At 35.5% G+C, this 21,088-nt stretch overlaps 2 protein-coding genes across 2 annotated transcripts; both read left to right on the top strand.

Annotated features, from left to right (window-relative positions):
* The first annotated feature begins 344 nt into the window (after positions 1-344).
* On the top strand, positions 345-1,787 carry LOC120338606 (vesicle transport protein SEC20-like). Its single transcript, XM_039406566.2, has one exon. The coding sequence runs from the start codon at positions 345-347 to the stop codon at positions 1,074-1,076; it is 732 nt and encodes a 243-aa protein (XP_039262500.1). The 3' UTR covers positions 1,077-1,787.
* Positions 1,743-9,279, top strand: LOC120338590 (cathepsin L-like). Its single transcript, XM_039406565.2, has 11 exons — positions 1,743-2,032; positions 2,649-2,750; positions 3,658-3,733; positions 4,081-4,186; positions 4,511-4,644; positions 5,289-5,434; positions 6,556-6,733; positions 7,267-7,451; positions 8,109-8,205; positions 8,628-8,683; positions 8,865-9,279. Exons 1-11 carry the CDS (start codon positions 1,853-1,855, stop codon positions 8,937-8,939), a joined length of 1,335 nt encoding a protein of 444 aa, XP_039262499.2. The 5' UTR covers positions 1,743-1,852; the 3' UTR covers positions 8,940-9,279.
* The last annotated feature ends 11,809 nt before the right edge of the window (positions 9,280-21,088 follow it).

The raw sequence follows: 21,088 nt of genomic DNA, 5'->3' as shown, positions 1-21,088 counted from the left end.
CTTGATTGCTCTCAGGTGATGACCCAAGAGTTTTTTAGCAATAAGTCACAATTCAAAAAAGTGCTCAAAAAGTGTTTTTCATTCGACTATTCATTTGAACTAAATTACATCGTCATTAATAAATCCTTGATTTAGAAAAAGTGATGTTGATTGATTATTTAATTTTCGTAAATATTTTGATCAATGCCTGATAATCAAGAATCAATTTTCATTATTTGATACTGACTCATATTTGCTAGCTATCACACTGTGACTCTGTTTTATTTGATTTTTTTGTTTTTGTATTTTCTCAATATCAAGAATAAGTTCAATATTTGTTTAGCGTTATTTGAGAATATAGGGCGATGAATGCACAAAGCTGGGTGCGTAAGTTATCTCTGGAGAAGAAGAAAGTTCCAGAAAATGCTGATTTGAAAGAAAAGATTGTTACAATGGATTGCTCTGCTAAAGCTGCGATTCAGGATGTCTGGAGATGTGATGGCACAATAGAAAACTTACAGACAATTCATGAAAATGCTCGTAGAAAAATTAATGAGCTTCGTGCTGCTATTCAAGATTTTGAAACAGCTGCACAGGAAGCTGATGATGTGAAACAAAAATTAGAAATGGAAGAGTCGGTCAAATTTTTTAAGGAACAAATTCAGAACACAAATTCTACGTTGCGCAAAGCATATTTGACTAAAAAGATTGCTCTCGATGAGGAGTCGAAAATGTTACTTCTTGGTGGTGCTAAAAACTCAGAAGTTCGTCGTCGTCAAGCATCTGCTGCAAATCAAGAAAACCTTGCACGAACTGCGAACGATGTAACACAAAGTCTGTTGAGCATAAGTCGGGTCATGAGTGGCAGCGTGCAACAGAGTGCTGACTCATTGAATACGTTAGTCAGGTCGTCTGGTTCTTTAAAACAGACCGATGAAGAATTGAAAGACCAGTCTGGCGTTATCCAGACCAGTCATAGGTTATTGACTAAATATAATAGGCGAGAATGCACTGATAAATTTTTAATATTTCTTGCATTGGCTTTCTTTTTCAGTACAGTGCTATATATTTTGAAAAAGCGTTTGTGGCCTGTGTAATAATTAACCCTATAAAATTTTACTAATAAAGAATGATATTGTTGTTAAATTCAAATATATTTAATTTATTAGAAATCATTATACTTAGTATTAGTAACAGTTATTCTAGATATCAGTGCTTCGTTTTCTAGAATTTCATTTATCGCTGTCTGGATATTTTCCTGACTGTGTTTAACTTGATTTATTCTGTTGTAGGTTAAAATTGGTTAATAATGTGCAATAATCCGTCAGAATCTTTGATATAATTTTTTTGTGGTATTGAGTATTAATACTGATCTAAAAATAATTCGGCAACAAATGTTCTAGGTTGATGTCACTGATGCACGAACAATGCAGGGTGAAAAAAAGATTCTACATGTTCATGTTAAGGAATATTATAAATTCAATTTAATAGTTCAGTACTCCAACCTAATTCTAGCTGATGACATAAATTTCTGGCGAATTAAAAAAAGATTTCAGTGGTTCAGCACTTAGGACTTGACAGTTACTGTTTATTTCGGAATTATGTATAATCTATTCAATGTTTATACAATATTGGTGTTGTCATGTGTATCTTTGTCTGTCATCTGTAAAATTTTGGTATTGGTTGTTGTCGGATAATGTGGGAAAAAGAAATAGGTTTTGACACAGAAATTTGATCCCTAATTGGATGAAATTTAGTTGTGCAGGGATTGAATATTTTATTTTGCCATATATTGTCTGTGTTTACAGTTCTTAAAATAAAGTTTTAGTTTTTAATATTTACCTGTAGGAATATTGAAAGGCGCTCAAATAAAATGAAGCTCCTTATTGTGGCTTTGGTTATTGGACTCAGCCAATGCTTTGGAGAAAATAATTCGTTACCTGGTGGAATTATGGAATTGGACACAAATGGTTTTCCACCAGAATTTGGTCGGGCATATAAAAAAGCAAAGATCCCATTCATTTTTATTAATGCTGATAAAGTTACACATCAGGTATTGATACTGTTGTAATTGTAATTAGTTAGTCCTATTTGCCTAGTATATTATGTTGTAATATTCATTAACAAATATTCTAGACATCAAACATCATTTCTATTGTGCTATTTTGTTCAGTATTGAAGGACTAATGTTTATGATGGTTAACCAATAGGCTTAACTAATAATGTGCCAAAATCAGATGGGTAATTTTAATATATGTAACCAATCACAGTTTGTGAATATCTCGCTAGGTTGTGCATGGAAATTACAACTAATATTTATGTGATATATAAATCCAATTTTGAAAAATGAAAACAGAGTGCAAAATGCGACTCAACAGAATAAAGTATAGAATCTTGAAATTTTGATTCAGTCCTTGCTAAACATTCATATCGAGTGGTGGTATTTAACACTCCAAACATTCTGAATTGTTTACCTATTCTGTGAAAACTTTTTTTCAATATTTTGAAGCAATTACGGTATGTATAATAAGTTTGATGACACTTAAACTGATCTCATTAAAAATCGGTAATTCTGGTACTGTAATACAAAAATTTTGCCTGCGACGTCAAGCATTTTGTAACTATTGCTACTTTGTTAATTATCTTTGAAAAACTTTCATTCCTTGTAGGTTGTATCAGGAGTGATGTATACGGTTGATTTCACTGCTGGTCCTGCTGAATGTTTCAAGTGGAATGGCTATGGTCGTGACGATGATTGTGAATCTAAAAAAGTAAGCCTTACTGCCTTAGTAATTAGTATTACCTAATATTTTAATACAGGGGTATGCAACCTTTAATACACGAGGGAAAGATTCAAATTTCAAATACCTGGGTAAAACTGCGAGCCGCACCTTCATTTAACACAGGCATTCTAGTACTGTAGTAGTTGCTCGCACAAAAATTTTAGTTTTTGATTATATGACCTGTGTTGTTCGCTTCGCACAACTAATTGATAGGGCAGGGGTTCTCAAGCTTTTTTCAGGACGACCCCAAGAAGAACTTTCAAGCGTCCAGTGCGACCCCAGGTCAATGTATATATTTTTCATGGAACTTTAGTTTAGAATTTCTTTCACTGGACTTTTGAGTTTGGTCATGTGGTGGTATTAAGTAAAATAAGCCAAAACCAAACAGTGATGTCACAATAAGCAAGTACATTTTCCATAGCTTAAGCATAGAGCGATGCCTATTTTACAGTAAGCCATGGTACAAACTGCTAAATTTAACACGGTTTGTTAAATCTTAGATGAATTGTGTATCCATCCTCTACCATACCTCAGCGACCCCGTGACCTGCTTGCGACCCTACCTACTTATCACTCCGACCCAATTTGGGGTCGCGACCCCTGGTTCGGGAACCTCTGTGTTAGGGCATTGTAACGTCATAGGCATAGATAAGAAATTGGACTGGGATAATATGCCTTGCAACAGAACAGAACTGGAATTACTCTCACATAACAGATTAAACCAAATTGAAAACTTGTTTCGTGGGCCGCACATCATTCAAACTTGGCACTGGCACTGCATAATTTTTGCACACCCCTCACTGCAATTGTTTGTTTTTATCAATGTCTTTTGTTAGAAATTGAAATATTTTGGGCTTAACTTTTTCTTATGACAAGTTACCTATTTCCATCTTTAGCAAAAATGTCATCTGAGTTATGTTGTTCAAGCATGGAAGAAAAATAATCTGACAGTTGTTGATTCCAAATGCCAATGTAAGTATACATAATTCATTCAGTATAATAATAAATATCCAAGGCGATAGGGAAAGTTAAAAATTTGCCATCATTTTATCACCTAAAAACAAACGGTGTTCTGGAATTTTACCTTGATCGCATTTTACATTGTTTAATTGAGAAAAATTTAATTTTTTAGTTCTAATGGAAATATAAGAGTTTGCGTCATTCCATATTCTACAAAATTTGATTTTGAAAAAAGAAGTATAGGTTTTAAATGGTGCATTGTGCTAGGGAACAATGTTTCACTAAATCATGATTTTAACTGAAAAGTTTTGCAACCTTGTTCAAAGCTTTTAAGTGTTTGTTAAATTATTTATCTACAGTTGATTCTGATCCGGAACTAATTGAAAGTCCATTTGATTCAAATACTGATCGTCGTGCTTTGAATCTGTTCAATGACTTCATTACAGTACATGGTAGACCGTACAGGTAAGTTCAAATCATGATATAAAAACAGTGTTAGATGCTGAATAGGTATTAAGGTAGGCTTTTTAATCTTAGTAGTTCCTTATTTTGTATTCTGAAACATGTCCCATTTCGTGTGATGGTAAATAGAATTCTCACATTCGTTTAGTGGTAGTTTAAGCCTACCAATCTCGTATGTTTAGAGCTAAAATAAGGAAAATCGGAATAAACTTATGGCCCAATAAACTTGTTATTATATTATTATGCTACCTGTTTTATTTTGTGTATAAACGTCTCTCAGTTTTGCTCAATTTTCAAAGAATTATAATCAGATCTTATTAATTTTAGAAATAATACAAATGATGGAATGTATTGGAAAAGATTTACTGTATTCAAGAAAAATTTGGCCATTGTTGACAAACTTAACAGCAATAAAGATGACAAAGCTGAATATGGAGTCACACAATTCATGGATTATACTTGTATGTTGTTCTTTATTTACAGTTTCGTATGTTTAAGTGAATAATTTTTAAAAATGTCCATATGTGTAATTAGCAAATTCAGCATTTGTTAGTAATCCAGTTATTTTACGAAGATTTTGAAAATAACACCCAAAAATTGGAATCAGGTTTTCAACAAATGAATAGAATCAAACGTGATAATTCAAATTCAAGAATTAACAATATTCCAAATCTATGATTCGAATATTGATCAGTTGTAAACCGGCTAATTCTTCTGTTAATGCACAAGAGTAGAAGCAAATAAGTAAGAATCAAACGTTGCTTCTATAGGGCTGTTGATTATGCCATGTCATTATGATTTGTATTTCGGAACTTGTTGTAGTAAAACTTGATAATAAAGAATGCTATAAAATATAATCATTTACTTGCTCTGCACGATGGAGCCTAAAATTTTGAAATTTCTACATGAAACAAAGATATTTTGTTTCAAATACTGATTACTTTGGAAATATTTGCACATATTAATCATCATGTTCAATTTTATATTTATAGATGTCAGAATTAAATATAGAAATAAAATAATGTGCTTGTTTCTATGACTTTATAATATATATTCAGTTAGCCTCAGGTATCATATTAATGCCAGTATTACTATCTGTTAACAGCTCGGGAATATAAGAAATATTTGGCCCCTGGTTTCATTGAGGCTGTGAAACCTGAACCAAGATTAGTTGATGTTGACAATGTGGAAGATGTACCAAAATCTGTTGATTGGACAAAACAAGGTGCAGTAACAGAGGTCAAAAATCAGGTCAGAAAATTATTATTGCTGAATTTTATTCAATGAAACTTTATAACCTTTGGACTGTTGTTTTCGATGACCTTTAGTAAACTCTTTGTCTAACATGACCCTAAGTAACCTACTATTCATGACTGTAAGTAACCTACCATTCATATTTCGAAATTTACAGCCATGGTTGATAATTATTTCAAACATAGCCACGGATATACTGCTACAATGAATGGTTTGAACCATATATGGCCATATATAATATTTATCATTTCTGGCAAAGTAAATGAACTTTGGAATTCAGTAAACATGGTTCATAAACACAATAAGGCCTATATTGTCATGTGAATCTGACATCATGCTTCGTTAACCGAGTTAAGCATGCATGCTTTCATAATGCCCACAGGAAAGTGAAATTTGCATACAGGTTCACAAAATGGCAATCTCGCTCAACTCACTTATTGCATCAATTGATATAGAATAATTACATTAATCAAGAATATTATTTCTATTTTTTGAAGTGGTTCAAGTTTTGGATGGAATATATTTGCTATATTTCAAAATAGTTTTTACTCAATTTACTTATTAATATTCAATCTTGGTGCCACATAATTAGTGCCATCTTATACCGTGGAATTAAAATACTAGTATTGGTGAAATTTTAATATAAGGCTTACCAAAAAGAAAAAACCAATTTGAGGCTTTTTTTATTTCTGCCCTGGACCACAATTTTGAACTGTTGAAGTTATTGATAAAAGAGATAAGATATAAATGATATTTTATAGATGCACTAATAAACAAAGCTCGCCAAAGTCAACATTTATTTAATTCTTGTGACTTTGGGGTTCCCTAGGTAGTGTTTCATTTCACTTTAGAAGGCACAGACAAAAGGGTTGGAAAACACTGATCTACGCTGTTACTGCATAGATATACAAAACAGCGTTTGATGTAAAATAATTCTAAAATAATAATTTCCCCTCAATTATTTATTTTATTTTTATTTTCAAATTTATTTGTTATTGAACATAGGTAAATAGACTTGGACTGTAACGAGGTGCTGATTTAATAGTAATTGATTCTTTTTATATATTTTTCCATAATGCAGCATTTTACACAAATTTTTTAAATTTAACGTGTTTTAGGGTCAATGTGGATCATGTTGGGCATTTTCCACCACTGGTAATGTAGAAGGGCAATGGTTCTTGAAAACTGGAAAATTGATATCTCTTTCTGAACAAGAATTAGTTGATTGCGATAAAACAGACCTTGGATGTAATGGTGGTCTGCCAGCAAATGCTTACAAAAGCATTGAAGAATTAGGTATGTGTTATCAGTTCACCTTTTCTAGATGGACATTGAGTTTTTTCCATGTTAGTTTATGATGGACTAGGATACTTTGCTTTCTTCGAATGGTTCTTGTCATTTAGAAACATTGAAGTTCATAATTTCTTATGCATCTACCGTCGGACACAGATCCCATATAAAGGTATATTTATATGCATTAAAACAGAACACTGAATATTTTTCAATTTGCAATACACGGACAAAAATGCAATATTGACAATATTGTATATATACGAAATATATCTCAGAAACTTAATTAAGCTTGATTTGGCAACCAATATATGTATCCCAGGGGCACCAGAGTGTTAGATAAAGGTAATAAACTATTGATCCTACAGAGGAGCAAATTGGAACGTCTTGCAGTTTTGAAGTGTTACTAGGCTTAATCTGTATAGCAAAGCCTTTATGAACATTTCACACTAATTTAAATGTTTCGGCTCACATTGAAAGATGTTTACGGCTAAGAATCTATCTTGGGTGCAGTTTTCTTAGTCATTATGTTATTTAAGGTGGACTGGAAAAAGAGAAGGACTATCCTTATGATGCCAGAGGAGAGAAATGTAGCTTTGATAAATCTGAGGTAGCTGTATACATCAATGACTCAGTAACACTTCCAACTGATGAAGGAAAGCTTGCTTCTTGGTTGTACAAAAATGGACCAATTTCTATTGGAATCAACGCTATGGCAATGCAGGTCAGGCTAAAACTTGAAACTCTTGTGAAGGAAGGAGGATAGGATTTACATATTTATCCCGGGGGAGAGGAAAGCCGATAAGACGGCTTATCCATATGGCGAACCACGGCCTCTCGTCCGGTTACCATTCCAAGTCGGGTATGGGATTAGTTATATATTGTTTGTTTTCGGAAGCATGGACTTGGTGGTGGAGGAAGCCGTAACCGACCAGCGGTTACGTGAACCACCCAACGGCGGCGAGGAGTCCAGCAATCCTCTCGCACATAACCATCCCTGCATGGGATTCGAACCTGCGAACCCACGCAGAGTGATTAGAGGTGCGGTGGCGAGTGTATTCCTAACGCTTAGCCCGTTGAGCCACACCCCCGCGCCAATTAGTGCATTCAAGAAAAGCATACTTATTTTGCTCTGCAACAAGGCTGTCTTTTGTTTAGTTTTTGAAAACTTGAATTTTATCAGCATTGAAATTTCAAAAAATGGCTTCATTCCAACATCAGCTTCCATCAAACAGTTTCTAAGGCCCAGATGAATTGAATCGCTCTCGATATTGTAATATTCAAATCGTTTTGTTTGTCGCAGCACCACTACCTTCTCAAAGAGTCTGGTTGATCAATACTGTTTCAATGTGCTTATATCTTTATTGAACCATTTTTTTAGTTTTACATGGGTGGAGTGTCGCATCCATGGAAATTTCTCTGCAGTCCAAAGAATCTTGACCATGGAGTTCTTATCACTGGATACGGAGAGACTGACGGTGAGTTTAACATTGGTGTCATTTCGTTTTCCTTCTCTCTCATTGTACAAGTAATTCGGAAGTCTTGAGGTTTAAACTTTTCAGCAATGCTTGGCCAAGAATTGTACCTTGAGTACAAGGTTACCAAGGTTATGCTTTTTTGCAAATAAACTGAATGGCCAATAATTAAGAATTTTCAGAATTGGTGGCTTAGAGGCGTTAGAGTTGACAATCATTATAAACAGACTATCAGGAATTAATCGTAAAAAGGTGTTTACATTGCATTGTATATTCTACAACTAATCACAGTATTTATGCACTTTATGATCTCGAAATACTCTAGCAAGCGCATACTGTCTGTAATAAAAAAATAAATAGATTTGTAGATAAGTCTATTCGTTTTGCCTTCATTAGATGGAAACTTATGTATGATCATATTTTAGATGGAGAACCATATTGGATCATAAAGAACAGCTGGGGACCGAATTGGGGAGAGAAAGTAAGTATTTGTAATTCTGATTCAATGTAGTTTTCTTATTTGTCTCTATGAATTTGGATCGCTAAGTTCCTTGAATAATTGCTGCAAGATATATTGTTCGAAACTTTTTTTCAAGTTCATGTTTCGGCATTGAATTTTTGTGAAATGAAGTCATTTTAACAATTACTTTACTTCTTTGTAGGGATACTATCGAATTTACAGAGGAGATGGTTCATGTGGTGTGAACAAGATGCCGACCTCAGCAATCGTGAAATGAGCAAAGATCGAATGCTAAAATTTTCGACAGGAATATTTTTTTCTTTTTATATTAATATTTCGGCATAGTTCCATATTATATGGTTGTAATTTTATCTCAAATTTTACCCCACCATACCAGTTGTCTTAATCCAGAGCTGAAGCCAATAGCAGGCTCTGAACTGTAGTTGTATTTTGTCCCTATATCTTTTCCCCTTTTATATGTATATACATCACATTTTTGTCCAATTTTAGCGTGATGCACTTAATGTTTAATTACAGTTCCATTGTGTCTGTTCTTATAGTTTTAGGACCTCATCTTTTGGTTAGTATTAAAACTGCAATACAAATTGGTACACAAACATGTTATTTTTGTCGACTGCCCGGAGACTCATATGCAGAACATATTTTAAACCCAGCAGTAAATGAACCGGATTTTCCTGCCTTTGCGATCCCACATGAGAATTTTTCCCCATTTCATAACATGGATCACTATATCAGGATGATTGTTGGCACTCTGTCATCGTCAATTCAACATATATACTAGTCATCTCTAAAATTGAAGTGCAAACGATCGTGTGTTAAAACGCTATTCAGTCAAGGATTTTGCGTGCTCATATAGACTCTTAGGAAAGCATTAACCGAGCTAGAATTTAATGCCCGATGTTTGGATTTATCATTGCGATAGAGATGTCTGTCCGTTTGATACCATACCAGGAACCATAGACTCTGCCAGGATTTAAAAAAAAGGAGGGGGGGGGTCTCAAAATATGAAGCAGAAATTCGCTTGAAACAGTTTCAAACATTCGCAAAAATTACGCCATTTGTAAAAATAGCAGACTTTCAGGATTATAACGATTTTACGATACAGCATCTAAAACGTCTTGCCATTTTAATTCGTGTTCGATGTGACTCGCCGTTACGTAAAAGGGTTAATACTTTGAAATAGCGAGGAAATAAATTTGCGTACATATATCATGATACGTGTTTTTAGATCTGGGGAATTTGAGTTGCCACGATTATTTTTAAGATATCCCAAGGTTGACGATAAATGACAACAGCGTATTATAGTTCTATAAAAAGTTGATTGAACATACCACACACGTCGATTAGCTTATAAGACATAATCTGTGGAAAGTCGTGTGCGTCCCGACGGCATTTTAAGGATGGATAATTGAATGTTCCAACTTTAGTGGCTATGGTACCTATATAGTTTCGGACCGATCACAATGTGTGCGGTGGGCGCACGAAATTTTGGAGATTTACAACGTCTAAAATAGCATTTTTGATCTGTCGCGGCGCTACGCCTATAGCAGGGATGGCGAACCTTTTTCAATGAGTGGGTCAAAAGCTATATTTTTAGCGCGGAACAGGAGAGAGTGGGTCACAGATATTTAATCAATGTTTGTATCTATAAGAAACTTCTGAAACAAATCTTATATGCTTCTCTTGGTGTTGGTCTAGTTTTGGGCTCTTGGTCTAGTCAGGGACATATTATGGCACTCGATTTTATTAAATTAAAGTACGAAAACACGCATATGTATTATCAAAATCGTTTGGGATGATGGGGCAAATTATTTTACGGTTCCAAGAAGTTTGGAGGGAATGAATATAACAATTGCATCATTATACCTTAAACGATGTCAGAGTCAATAGTCGGATACCGGTATACAGCGGTGCAGACATGCGAACAAGATTAGGGGTTTTGAAAATTACCATACCGGTCCGACAATTTGTATACCGTGTTTCCCCGAAAATTAGACCTAGCCTGAATTTTAAAAATGATGTTAATATAAGCCCTCCCCTTAAAATAAGACCTAGTCAATAACGCGAATTTTTTTACCTAGTCGATAGCAAGAAATCTATCCTACACTTTTCAAATGATTAATATTCTATGTATAAAAACGTGTTATTTATAAGTAAATGGATATCGGTTTTCATATCTTGTATATGATTCTCTACTTTGTAATTATTTTTGATAAATAAAATATATGACATCCCCCGAATATAAGCCCTAGTGTTATTTTTCGGAAGAAAATTGAAATAAGACCCAGTCCTGTTTTCGGGGGAACGTCGTATAAGCGATCGCAGCCTTGACTGCCCAACTGACGATGCATTTTAGTTATAGTTAGATTAATTTAGGGCTGACTTTATCAATTTTTATCGCTGATACTTCAGCATCTTTATTTTATTTGCGCCTTTATTTTATTTGTGCGGGTCACGAATAAAACGCGGTGGGTCACTTTGTGACCCGCGGGTCAGTGGTTCGCCATCCCTGGCCTATAGGCTGGACGCGGAAACTGCATATCATAATCGGGGTTTGCTTGGTTAAACCGTGACACGAAATGTACATATCAAACGTTTTGTCCCGTTTGGCATCTCTTCGTGTTCGGATCGTCGGTTCTTATTTGTAATTATTGGATACACCCATATGGAGCTTTCCTTACCCGCCAATACCAATGGGAGACCTCTTTGCCCATATTTGGCCTACGAACAGTTGACCAGTTTGTCCTATCAAGTCAGTCAATCTGAAGCAAAATAATAACTGGCTAACCAATCCCATACCCGACACGGACCGTCAACAGGACGACATGCCGTGGTACGCCACATAATTAAGCCGTCTTATCGTCTTAAGCCAGGGGTGTGCAACCTTTTTCATAGGCGGGCCAGATATCGATGACTGGGTAAAACCGCGGGCCACACCTTCATTAAACATAGGCTCTCTATTAGTTGAAGACACAGAATAGTGTCTTTTTGTTATTGATTTTATGGCATTATCCGAGGTCCTTGCAGAAATGATGAGTTGAAATGTAAAAATGTTTGAAAACTTTTATTCAAATTTAGACAAATTGAGTAAGAAATTTGCTGCTGGATTATCTTCCCGACTACCTTTATCCAAATTTGCTTTATTGTAAGTGCTAGCAATTCGATATCCATTTCCAAGTATTTGTCTTTCAGGCGGTTTTATAAGGCCAATTTTAGAAAAAAAATATGTTGAGCCGAAAATTGCCATGACTTTTTCAAATATGGAAAGTTATCTTGGTTGAGATGTTTTCGGTAAAAATCTCTAGGATTCATTTCTAAATAATTTGCTGTCAAATCTTATTTGATGTGATGATAAAACAGTGATAAATCAGTGATGATAAAACATAAATCATTTCATTGCTTCTCCAGCGTATGAAGGGCTCCAAATACTGGTACCTTCAACTTGTGATATACCATATTAGACCAAACATAAATCACATTAGTAATTAAAATAATAATTTGTATTTCTATGGATTATTAAGAAAAAAACTTGGGTACACCAGAAATACGTGTACCAAAATGACGGACAACGGAACATAGTATGTGTACCAGGTTAGGCCATACTTTTAGGTACAAATACTACAAAACTCACTCGGTTAGTCCCTGTACTCATAATAAAACTAAAATAAGGAAAATTGGAATAAAATTATGGCATAACCCTAACGTGGTACTCCAGGAGTACGGGAACTTAACTGTGATCACATATATCTTAATCTTCGTTCTAGCTGCTGTGTTTCTTCAATTGTTTTCGTATTCCATGAGTCCTATTATCCATCTTGTTGTTTTTATTTTGGCTGCTGTACTTTGCGTATACATTTGCTCTAATTTTTGTAAATTTTCTGAATACTTTTTCAAATAGTGTTGTCACATCTTGACATTCCGTTACATTGTTTAATAGGTATTCGCTCAATAATGATTTGCAAATATTTTTCTTTTATATCAAGTGTCGGATGTTCAATGATGTGATGATGGAAATAAGTTTCAGCTGCTTGCATGTATTGAGATAGCCCTTGTATAAACATTGACTCTCAAAAAAGTTATTTATGGATTGGTTTGATTAATTTCTTGAGCAGAGCCTTGTGTTTCTGGGTTGCATTGTTAACAGAAATTGCTGCTTTACCTATGGATTCCAGATTGTTGTCACATTCATAAAAGCTGCAGTGCGCAAATCACTGGCCTTTCGTTTCATTTGACGCCATTGAATTCTTTCTCATAATCATCACGGCAAATGTTTTTACGTTTACTCATTTTATCTCTTATGAAGTTCCAGATCTAAACTACATTAAAAGTTTAATTTATCGGTATATTCATTCATAAGGTTAAAAATAAAGACACACGTCAAAATAAGAATGTTTTTTTGAAATAAGGACAAAAATATTTCCTAAAACAAAGACCTTCAAAATAAGGACAAATTCTAAAAAATAGGGCGTTATGGCAGCCCTGATTATAGGTCAAGTGGAGAAAAAACTTCTGTAAAAGCTACAATACTTGAGATGGAGTGAGACCAAAAGGCTGTGCTACTACGCGTTTTTTTTTATATAAAGTGCAAAGTATTCATTTTCGTCACCACTTTACTTACAATCAATCAAGTTTATTTTTTTCCAACCAGTATAAAATAAATAAATAACACAAGCACAAATTACAAGAAAATATTAGACAGTTTTACTGGGGAAGGGAATTCGCGGGGAACCAAAAATAGTTATCGAGCAGCGACACCCGGAGTACCACCGTTATTATTGGATGAACAATAAATAAGGTGAACACTAAAAACAAATACGTCAAGCTAGTGTTTACATGGGCTATTGTTTTTTTTTTATATGAGGGAAATTATTATTAAAGTTATTTGAGATTTGGGCAAAAATTATAGAGCATGGACATAGCAGGTAGCAGCAATACAATAATAATATAACTCGAATACGTAAGGAAATAAACCTAGTCGTCTTGTTTTCATCTATCCATAGTCATCAAGTAGATGAATTTTTAATCGCTTACTGAATGTTGCAAGTGAGTTTTTTTTTAATATTAGACGGAATGTTTTCCCAAATTAGAATGCCTTCTGTTTTGAGCGTTTTTTGTTAATGAAAATGGACATCGCGGCATGAAATAAGTCTTTTTCGTAACACTCCTTTTGGCATGGCTATGGATTGTTGAAATTTTTGTAAAAAAGCTATGAAATATAGGGGGTAGCATATGATTTTCGAAGCGATACATAAATTTGGCAATTTCAGAAAGATAGATATTTTTCAGTTGCAATACTCCACACTGCTTGTATAAGAGTGAGTTATGAACATGCTGTGATTCCGCAGATAGCATGCAGCGAATTGACTTCTTATGCAGAATTACTAGTGGTTTTAGCGTAGTTTTATTAGTTCCTCCCCAACTTATAATGCCATATTTCAGATGAGAGAGCCTATATAAGACTATAGTATACAATTTTTTAATGCATCGATACCGAGGATTCTACGTAATTTATACAATATTCCGAGTGATTGTGAAACTTTTTTACATAAGTGATCAATATGGGGTTTCCATGACAAGTTCTCTTCTAGGATTATACCCAAATACTTAATATATTTTGTTCTTTCTATCTTTTTGTTGTTAATTTGGAGATGGAACTGCCAAGTAGTTTGCCTGAACTAAAAACCATGATTTTAGTTTTTGAAAGGTTTAAAAATAATTTATTACTTTTTAGTAGGGACTAGGGATGGGCCGGGATTCGGATCCGGACTCGGATTCGAGTCGAATCCAGGCATGTTTTGGACTCGGATTCAATTTCGAGTCCACGGCATTTTTACCGAGTTCATAATCAATTCTGTTTTTACTAATTTACGCATATGTCTGTACTTTTACCTCTTTAAATACCACTACATCCCTTAGGTAAAATTCAGAGTTAGATCTGTAACAATATCCTTCGTGTGCATTATAAACACTCCTAATAAAACGACGACAGATATCCGGATAATATAACGCAAGTTAAAAACTATTGGTCGCTTATAACAATGATGTTGCGCCAGTCGCCTTCAAACTACATATCCTTTTCGGTATACATGTGGTACACAATAAAATATGTGTTAGCGCAATATTTTTGAGTTTTTGATTCGCATGAAAATGAAACATGCCCTGGATCAACCCAATGGGGGATCTCATCAATACCTCTTTTAAATCGAGTTTATTACGTGCAATCTTTTTGCTAAAAAGGCAATGGAAAGCATGGAAAGTTTTAGAACGATTACATGAACTACTAAATTGCAAGCAGATGTACCACAATGTATTGACGACGAGTGGCATTTCTCTACCATATGCGCACGTGACATAGTAAATTTACGGCTAGAAATATCTGGAATTGTGGGAAAGCATTGTAGTCAAGAGCTTTTTATTTTTTATATTGACATGTAAGAATATCTGAATTGCCTACCAGAATTGACTCAAGGTGGTCGGCTGGAAATTCAGTTCACAGCCAAAGGGCACATTGACCCACGTTTACGTATGTATTATGGCCGCCAAAAAGAGGAAAATATATTTTTAAAATGATTCAACAGCTATCTGCGGAACCATTAGGCAAAAAATATGAGCTACGACGTATGTTTGTGAGCACACGATGCTGTAGCATGGTCAAAAACGTGTTTTTCTGCTTTTCTATTATAACGTCATGGACTCGGCAGATTCGATTCGAGCCCTTGACCTTTTACTCGGATTCGTCGAATCTCTGTAATGCCGGACTCGTCCCATCCCTGCTTTTTAGCAATAAGTTGACCATCTCGTTTTTTTATTGATCGAAATCTGCAGTTCTTCACAGCATGCAGCAGAATCAATGAGTGCGGTATCGTCTGCACAAAGAGTCGATTCTAAGCTAGTTGCTGCTTGTAAATCATTGATATATATTAGAAAAAGAAGCGGTCCAAGAGTACTCCCCTGTGGGACACCACATGTTATATATTCGAGCGGAGAGATGCCATTGATGCATTTAATGTACTGTTGTCTCTCACTTAGATACGAGTGTAATAATTTGAGGGGTAAACCTCGGATTCCATAATGAGACATTTTACAAAGCAAAATTCCATGGTTCACGGTGTCAAAGGCTTTAGCCAAGTCTAAAAATACAGTACAAGTAATTCTGCATTTTGACAAGTTTTCAAATATTTTTTCTTCTTCTGACTGACATTTTTTGCAATGCATCGCATTTTTGATGCCTTGCTTTCTTTCGACAAGGAAGTTGTCACATCATCCTGGTCATTTGCAGGACAGACTGTCTTCATTTTCACAAATATTTGTTCATTTTTATCAAATTCTCCACGTCTTTCAGCAAATATTTCGATCAGTCATCAATGAACAGGGCGAGTTTGCGAGCTGAGAAGCAGGAGCGTCGTCGTCGTTAAGCACCTTGTCAGAACCAAACCGACCGTGACGCCCGCCACTTGGAGGTGCAACGTCGCCTTCGTTTGTTTATTATACGGCGAGCGGAGTTGGACATCTAGTAGTAGTATATATTTACAGTTAAGCACCTTGTCAGAACCACTGTACTGAAAATATATGGAACGATCTTCTCTCTCGTTTTGCGTGTCTCGCCGCGGGATCATTTGATCGCCGCCATCTTGGCATTTATGCTTCCAAAGTTTCTTTGTGTTGCATATGGTTTTGGCCAGCTTTCGTCTATTTTACTGCCCAGTGCGCCGCATATGGATGTATATGTGACACTCTGTGGGTATTCAAATACAATTGTATTCGAGTTGTATTTTTGGAGCTTGGTGTGAATCTCGTTCTTAAAAAAAATTGGTTGTTCAGGCGATTGTACAATAGATATAAGCGGAAACAATTGTTTTTGCCTTGTATCATAAAAATGCAATAACCTCCACGGGGAAGATATCACCTAAGTCTTCAGTACAGGACGAAGAGAAGTTTAGTTGATACTGCCGTAGTCTGTGCGGTCTGTGTACCAGGTTAGGGTTAGGCCATAACTTTATTCCGACTTTTCTCATTTTAGTTCTCTTACGAGTTCGGGTACTGTGTGTGTTACCCGAGTGAATATACCCTTCAGTCCCTTTACACAACTTGATGTAAAGTAGGCGAACAATATTAATTACCTCCATATTGGTACACACTCTTCTGGAGCGCTCTTTAGGACTATTTATATGTAGAATATATATCGGGTAGGCCACTACGGCGCCAGGCCACGCAAAATACTCACGGCGATAAAATATGGCCAAATATAAACAAGTGGGGAATAGATTCCGATAGCCATCTTGACTGATGTTCTGTGGTCGTTTTTGTTCGCTTTTGACTGATACGTGTTATGTGTTGTCTAGCCAAACACATAAGGCATATATAAAGAGGCTTTATATATTATTCAGCCACCATTTATTACGGATGACTTTTCAGTCAACAGAAACAGTCAGATTAACATACAACCAACACAGCCTAACACAAACACAGAATACTAGTACACCACATAACCAACACAGCCTAACACAAACACAGAATACTAGTACACCACATGTCTACACGGGACTTCACTAGCGTGAAAGTCATCTTCAGTGACCTTTGACCTAACATGATCTATTACCACGACTTACGCATATTCATATAACTGCCAAAATTAGACCGTATGGTGGGCTGGGGTATATTAGCTTTTGATATATAATGAGAAACGTATCAAGAACATGCGAATATGCAAAAAAATCGACGCAAATAATTTATTTCTGTCAAATCCCATAAGAAATGCATTGCGCGCATCGGAAAAGTTGGAAGCATATCGTCAAAACGAGAGAGGCTTCAAACGATCACGCGAAAACGAGAGAGAAGCACACTCTATATTTATATATATTATTTATATATCTCTGTGGTCAGAACAGGGGGATGAAACTAGCCTAGAAAACCACGCCCACATGAATAAAACAAATAAAGTTACTCGCGTTACGAGTTTCTGCAGCTTCACGCTCTATTGCGGTTACTTGATTTGCGCGGAGATTGGTGAAGACGGTGGTATGTGCACAAAATGTCTCGCTGTATATTTTCAGCTCAGCAGCCTATAGTATTTCATTAAGTTGGTTCAATACTTTAATCAAATGCTGGTTGTCCAGCTTAAGCTCGGTCTCTTTGGTTTCATTCAAGATAGATTAGATTTACTTTTCGGCTTCAACTAGTATTTCCCCCTCAAGACAACGCAGGTATGGTAACTTGTTCCTATAAAACACCTCAATACTGCAATATTCTACTCGATTATCGTAACCTAGGTCCTAGGCCAGAGGCGTAGCCAGCATATTTTGCGCCCGGGGCAAAATATAAAATTGGCGCCCCGGCCCCCACGTTTAATCATGTTTTCTATTGCATTTAATTGTATATGTAAAAAAAAATTATATTTCGTCACGCTAATAACCGAATTGCGTAAGTCATTTTTAGTTGTTTTGAGAAAAACGTGAAAAACTTTCTAATGATATTGCTATGCCATTGAGAGTCTTTAATTTGCCATAGTTCAACTTTTTGATCGTAGCCGGATTTAAGTTAATTTGTATGACGCAGTCATGTGACGTCATAATGGCACACTGTGATTTAGGCAAAAATGTGTCTATGGCTAGAGGACCTACGCAATTTTGCAACTTGTCTATATGTACCAGTCCTGAAAACCAAACAATCCAAAATCCCCAAAATAGCTAATCTGTTTCAATTACATTATTTTTTATGTTTCAAAATATATATTTCATCAATATAACACGCTCTGCACATCACCGAAATAAGACTAAAGTTAAATATAAAGAATAAAACAGTAATGTACTCTTATATAAAAGTCAACCATGGTGAATTGGACTCAGACAGTAAATATCACAAGTGCACGCCTTCCTATACAGTAGTATAAATTGAAAATTATTAGCGCTAAGCTAGAATCTGAGATGCAAAAACTCGAAAATCCTTCGCCTAGGTTATTTTGCCTTTGTGACGTCACAATAGTCCTGCGTTAACAATGATAATTCATTATGACGGAACAATTGAACAAATTTGCATATCATACAAAATTTCTATTTTTATGGGTTTCGGAATTCTTAAAATAAAATCTGAGTTAACAGACAGGTGCGCAGCATTACATAAATACCTATTTTATGAAAAATTCAAAACCGCCCAAAATGACTTACGCAATTCGGTTATTAGCGTGACGATATGTGAATTCAAATTTATATGTATTTATATATTTTATTATTTATTCAAAAATATATGTATATGTAAATTCAAATTTTAATGGAACATTTTATTTAAAGAAGAAGCAAAGCTATACAAAATAGAGCATATGTCCCACTCAGTTACTGTCAAAGATGATCTACATAGTCTAAAATAAATTCATTTTTTCAATTTCACTGTCGTAAACTGGTTAACACGTCATCAAAATCTGTTTTTTTCCAATGTTTCTCTTTCAACACTTAGAAGTGCAAGATCACGGAGACGATCCCGTTGATGCACGCGAATACGACAAAATAAGTTTCAATCTGCTGAAAGACCGTTCACAGCTTGCAATTGAAACTGATATTGTTAACAAAATTTGTAGAGAAATTCGCAGATTGAATAAAACGTCGTCTCCAAAAGACACAATAAAACCAAGAAGAGCCAAAGGAGTTTCTGGTTGATCTCCAATTTCGGTGAAAAGTTCGAGGCCATTGATGTCCGTGTGGTAGTGATTTGCAAAATCTGTGCAATCTCGACGAATTGTCGAAAACGGCATTGAGGTCTTTTAGCACAGTATAATATATTTTATGTAACTCTGCCGCAAAGTACGGTACTTTGACAACAAAATACAAAACCACGTATTACTCAAAACATGTATTAACATCATTCAACCAAATTCCGTTTCCATTTGTCTCCAGCACAGTACTAATATCAACTTACATCCGAGTGCGCAGGCAAGAACTTAACGATACAGAACCACGTAATTAACCCGGTGCATTTTGTTACCTAACGTTACCAAATCAAATTTTGCTTTGTTTTATGGCCAGATTTTTTTGGCCATGTAATTACGATGGAAATCTGACCGTGCTATGTGCGTGATGACGTCGGCAGTCGTAAGTGGTCTGACCAAGTGTGCAGTTTGCCATGTACTAAGATTAGATGTCTGCCGCCGGTGCGATCTTGCTTGTGACCGTTTTTTACCTTTGTTGTGAAATTTTTGCCAGCCCCATTTTGGCGCCCCTGTACCTTGGCGCCCGGGGGCATATGTACCCCACTGCCCCCCCCTAAGCTACGCATCTGTCCTAGGCTACTTTATTTCTTATGTTCTGTGAGTCCGGTACTGGGTTACAATCTTCTTAGTTACACACCCTGCATTCTAGGAGATATAATTCTACTATTATAACTTACGACTAACATACCAGCACTATAGTCTGATAGTATACCAATTTCTTTTCTCAAAATCAACTCGTTTTATCTCTTACTTTACGTTTTTGTATTACTTTTTTTAGAATTGCATAATTTGTGTTTTGTATTATACTGTTATAGGCTATTTATTCACATCATTCATCAACATGAGTATCGATGTTGCGTTCCACAATGCGATAGTGTCAGTGGATCTTGCACCCTGTTTTTGCCATCATCCAAGCGAGTTTGTTCCGGTGGAAAATTTATATGAGCAGACTAACTTAAGAAAAAGGGGATTGGTCTGCAGGCTGATTCTGATATTAAACACCTGTATTAACGTGACGAGTAAAAATTTGTGAAGGGCACTTGGAAGAAAATGACATTCAAAAAAGTAAGTTCAAGATTGTAATTTTATAATAAAAGAGAGGAATATTCAACAAAGCCTCACAGTCGCGTCTTTGAATTGGTGCAATACCCAAGATGAACGCCAACTTTGAATAGATCTTCTCCAAAAAAGAGGAAAGTAGCTGAAAAAATATGTCACAAAAATTTGCAAGACTTGAAAAAAGTGCATCAACTTGTTCACCTTCCAACTGGCAATACCAGGATTTAGAAGACAATATTCAAATTTTTTTCTCAAGCCCTAATCAGCTGCAGAGCAATCAAGTTTAGCTATAAACATTGATTCAGAGTTGGAGATCAGTGCAATTTATCATGACTGGACTAGTGTAACATTGGAAGTCCTAAATAAGATCGATGTGAAAGAAACAAGTTTTCAAACCCTTGACGTTATCCGCTCAGACCATCTCGCTAGCATTTTCTGGGAAAGTGTTAAAGAAGTGGGTTTAGGGCTCATCGCACTGATTACAGAAGGACCCAGTGCAAACCGTCAAATGTTCCACGAGTTAAATAATTTGAAGTCAACTTTCCCATATACACGTATCAATGGTTCTGATCATTTCATTTACTCCAAACAGTACGCAATAATGTGTTTGCGAGTCACGCTGGTAGAATTCGCCTATTAAAAAAATA

This window comes from Styela clava, chromosome 1, assembly GCF_964204865.1.
Source record: "Styela clava chromosome 1, kaStyClav1.hap1.2, whole genome shotgun sequence".
Classification (NCBI taxonomy): domain Eukaryota; kingdom Metazoa; phylum Chordata; class Ascidiacea; order Stolidobranchia; family Styelidae; genus Styela; species Styela clava.
This window is presented reverse-complemented; position numbering and strand designations above follow the sequence as displayed.

What these genes read in the sequence shown, in the direction of transcription:
- LOC120338606 (XM_039406566.2), top strand. Translation starts at nt 345, where the DNA reads ATGAATGCACAAAGCTGGGTGCGTAAGTTATCTCTGGAGAAGAAGAAA.
- LOC120338590 (XM_039406565.2), top strand. Translation starts at nt 1,853, where the DNA reads ATGAAGCTCCTTATTGTGGCTTTGGTTATTGGACTCAGCCAATGCTTT. An exon ending in GTACATGGTAGACCGTACAG is followed by an intron (nt 4,187 to 4,510) that starts GTAAGTTCAAAT and finishes TATTAATTTTAG; the next exon opens with AAATAATACAAATGATGGAA. An exon ending in CAAAAGCATTGAAGAATTAG is followed by an intron (nt 6,734 to 7,266) that starts GTATGTGTTATC and finishes ATGTTATTTAAG; the next exon opens with GTGGACTGGAAAAAGAGAAG.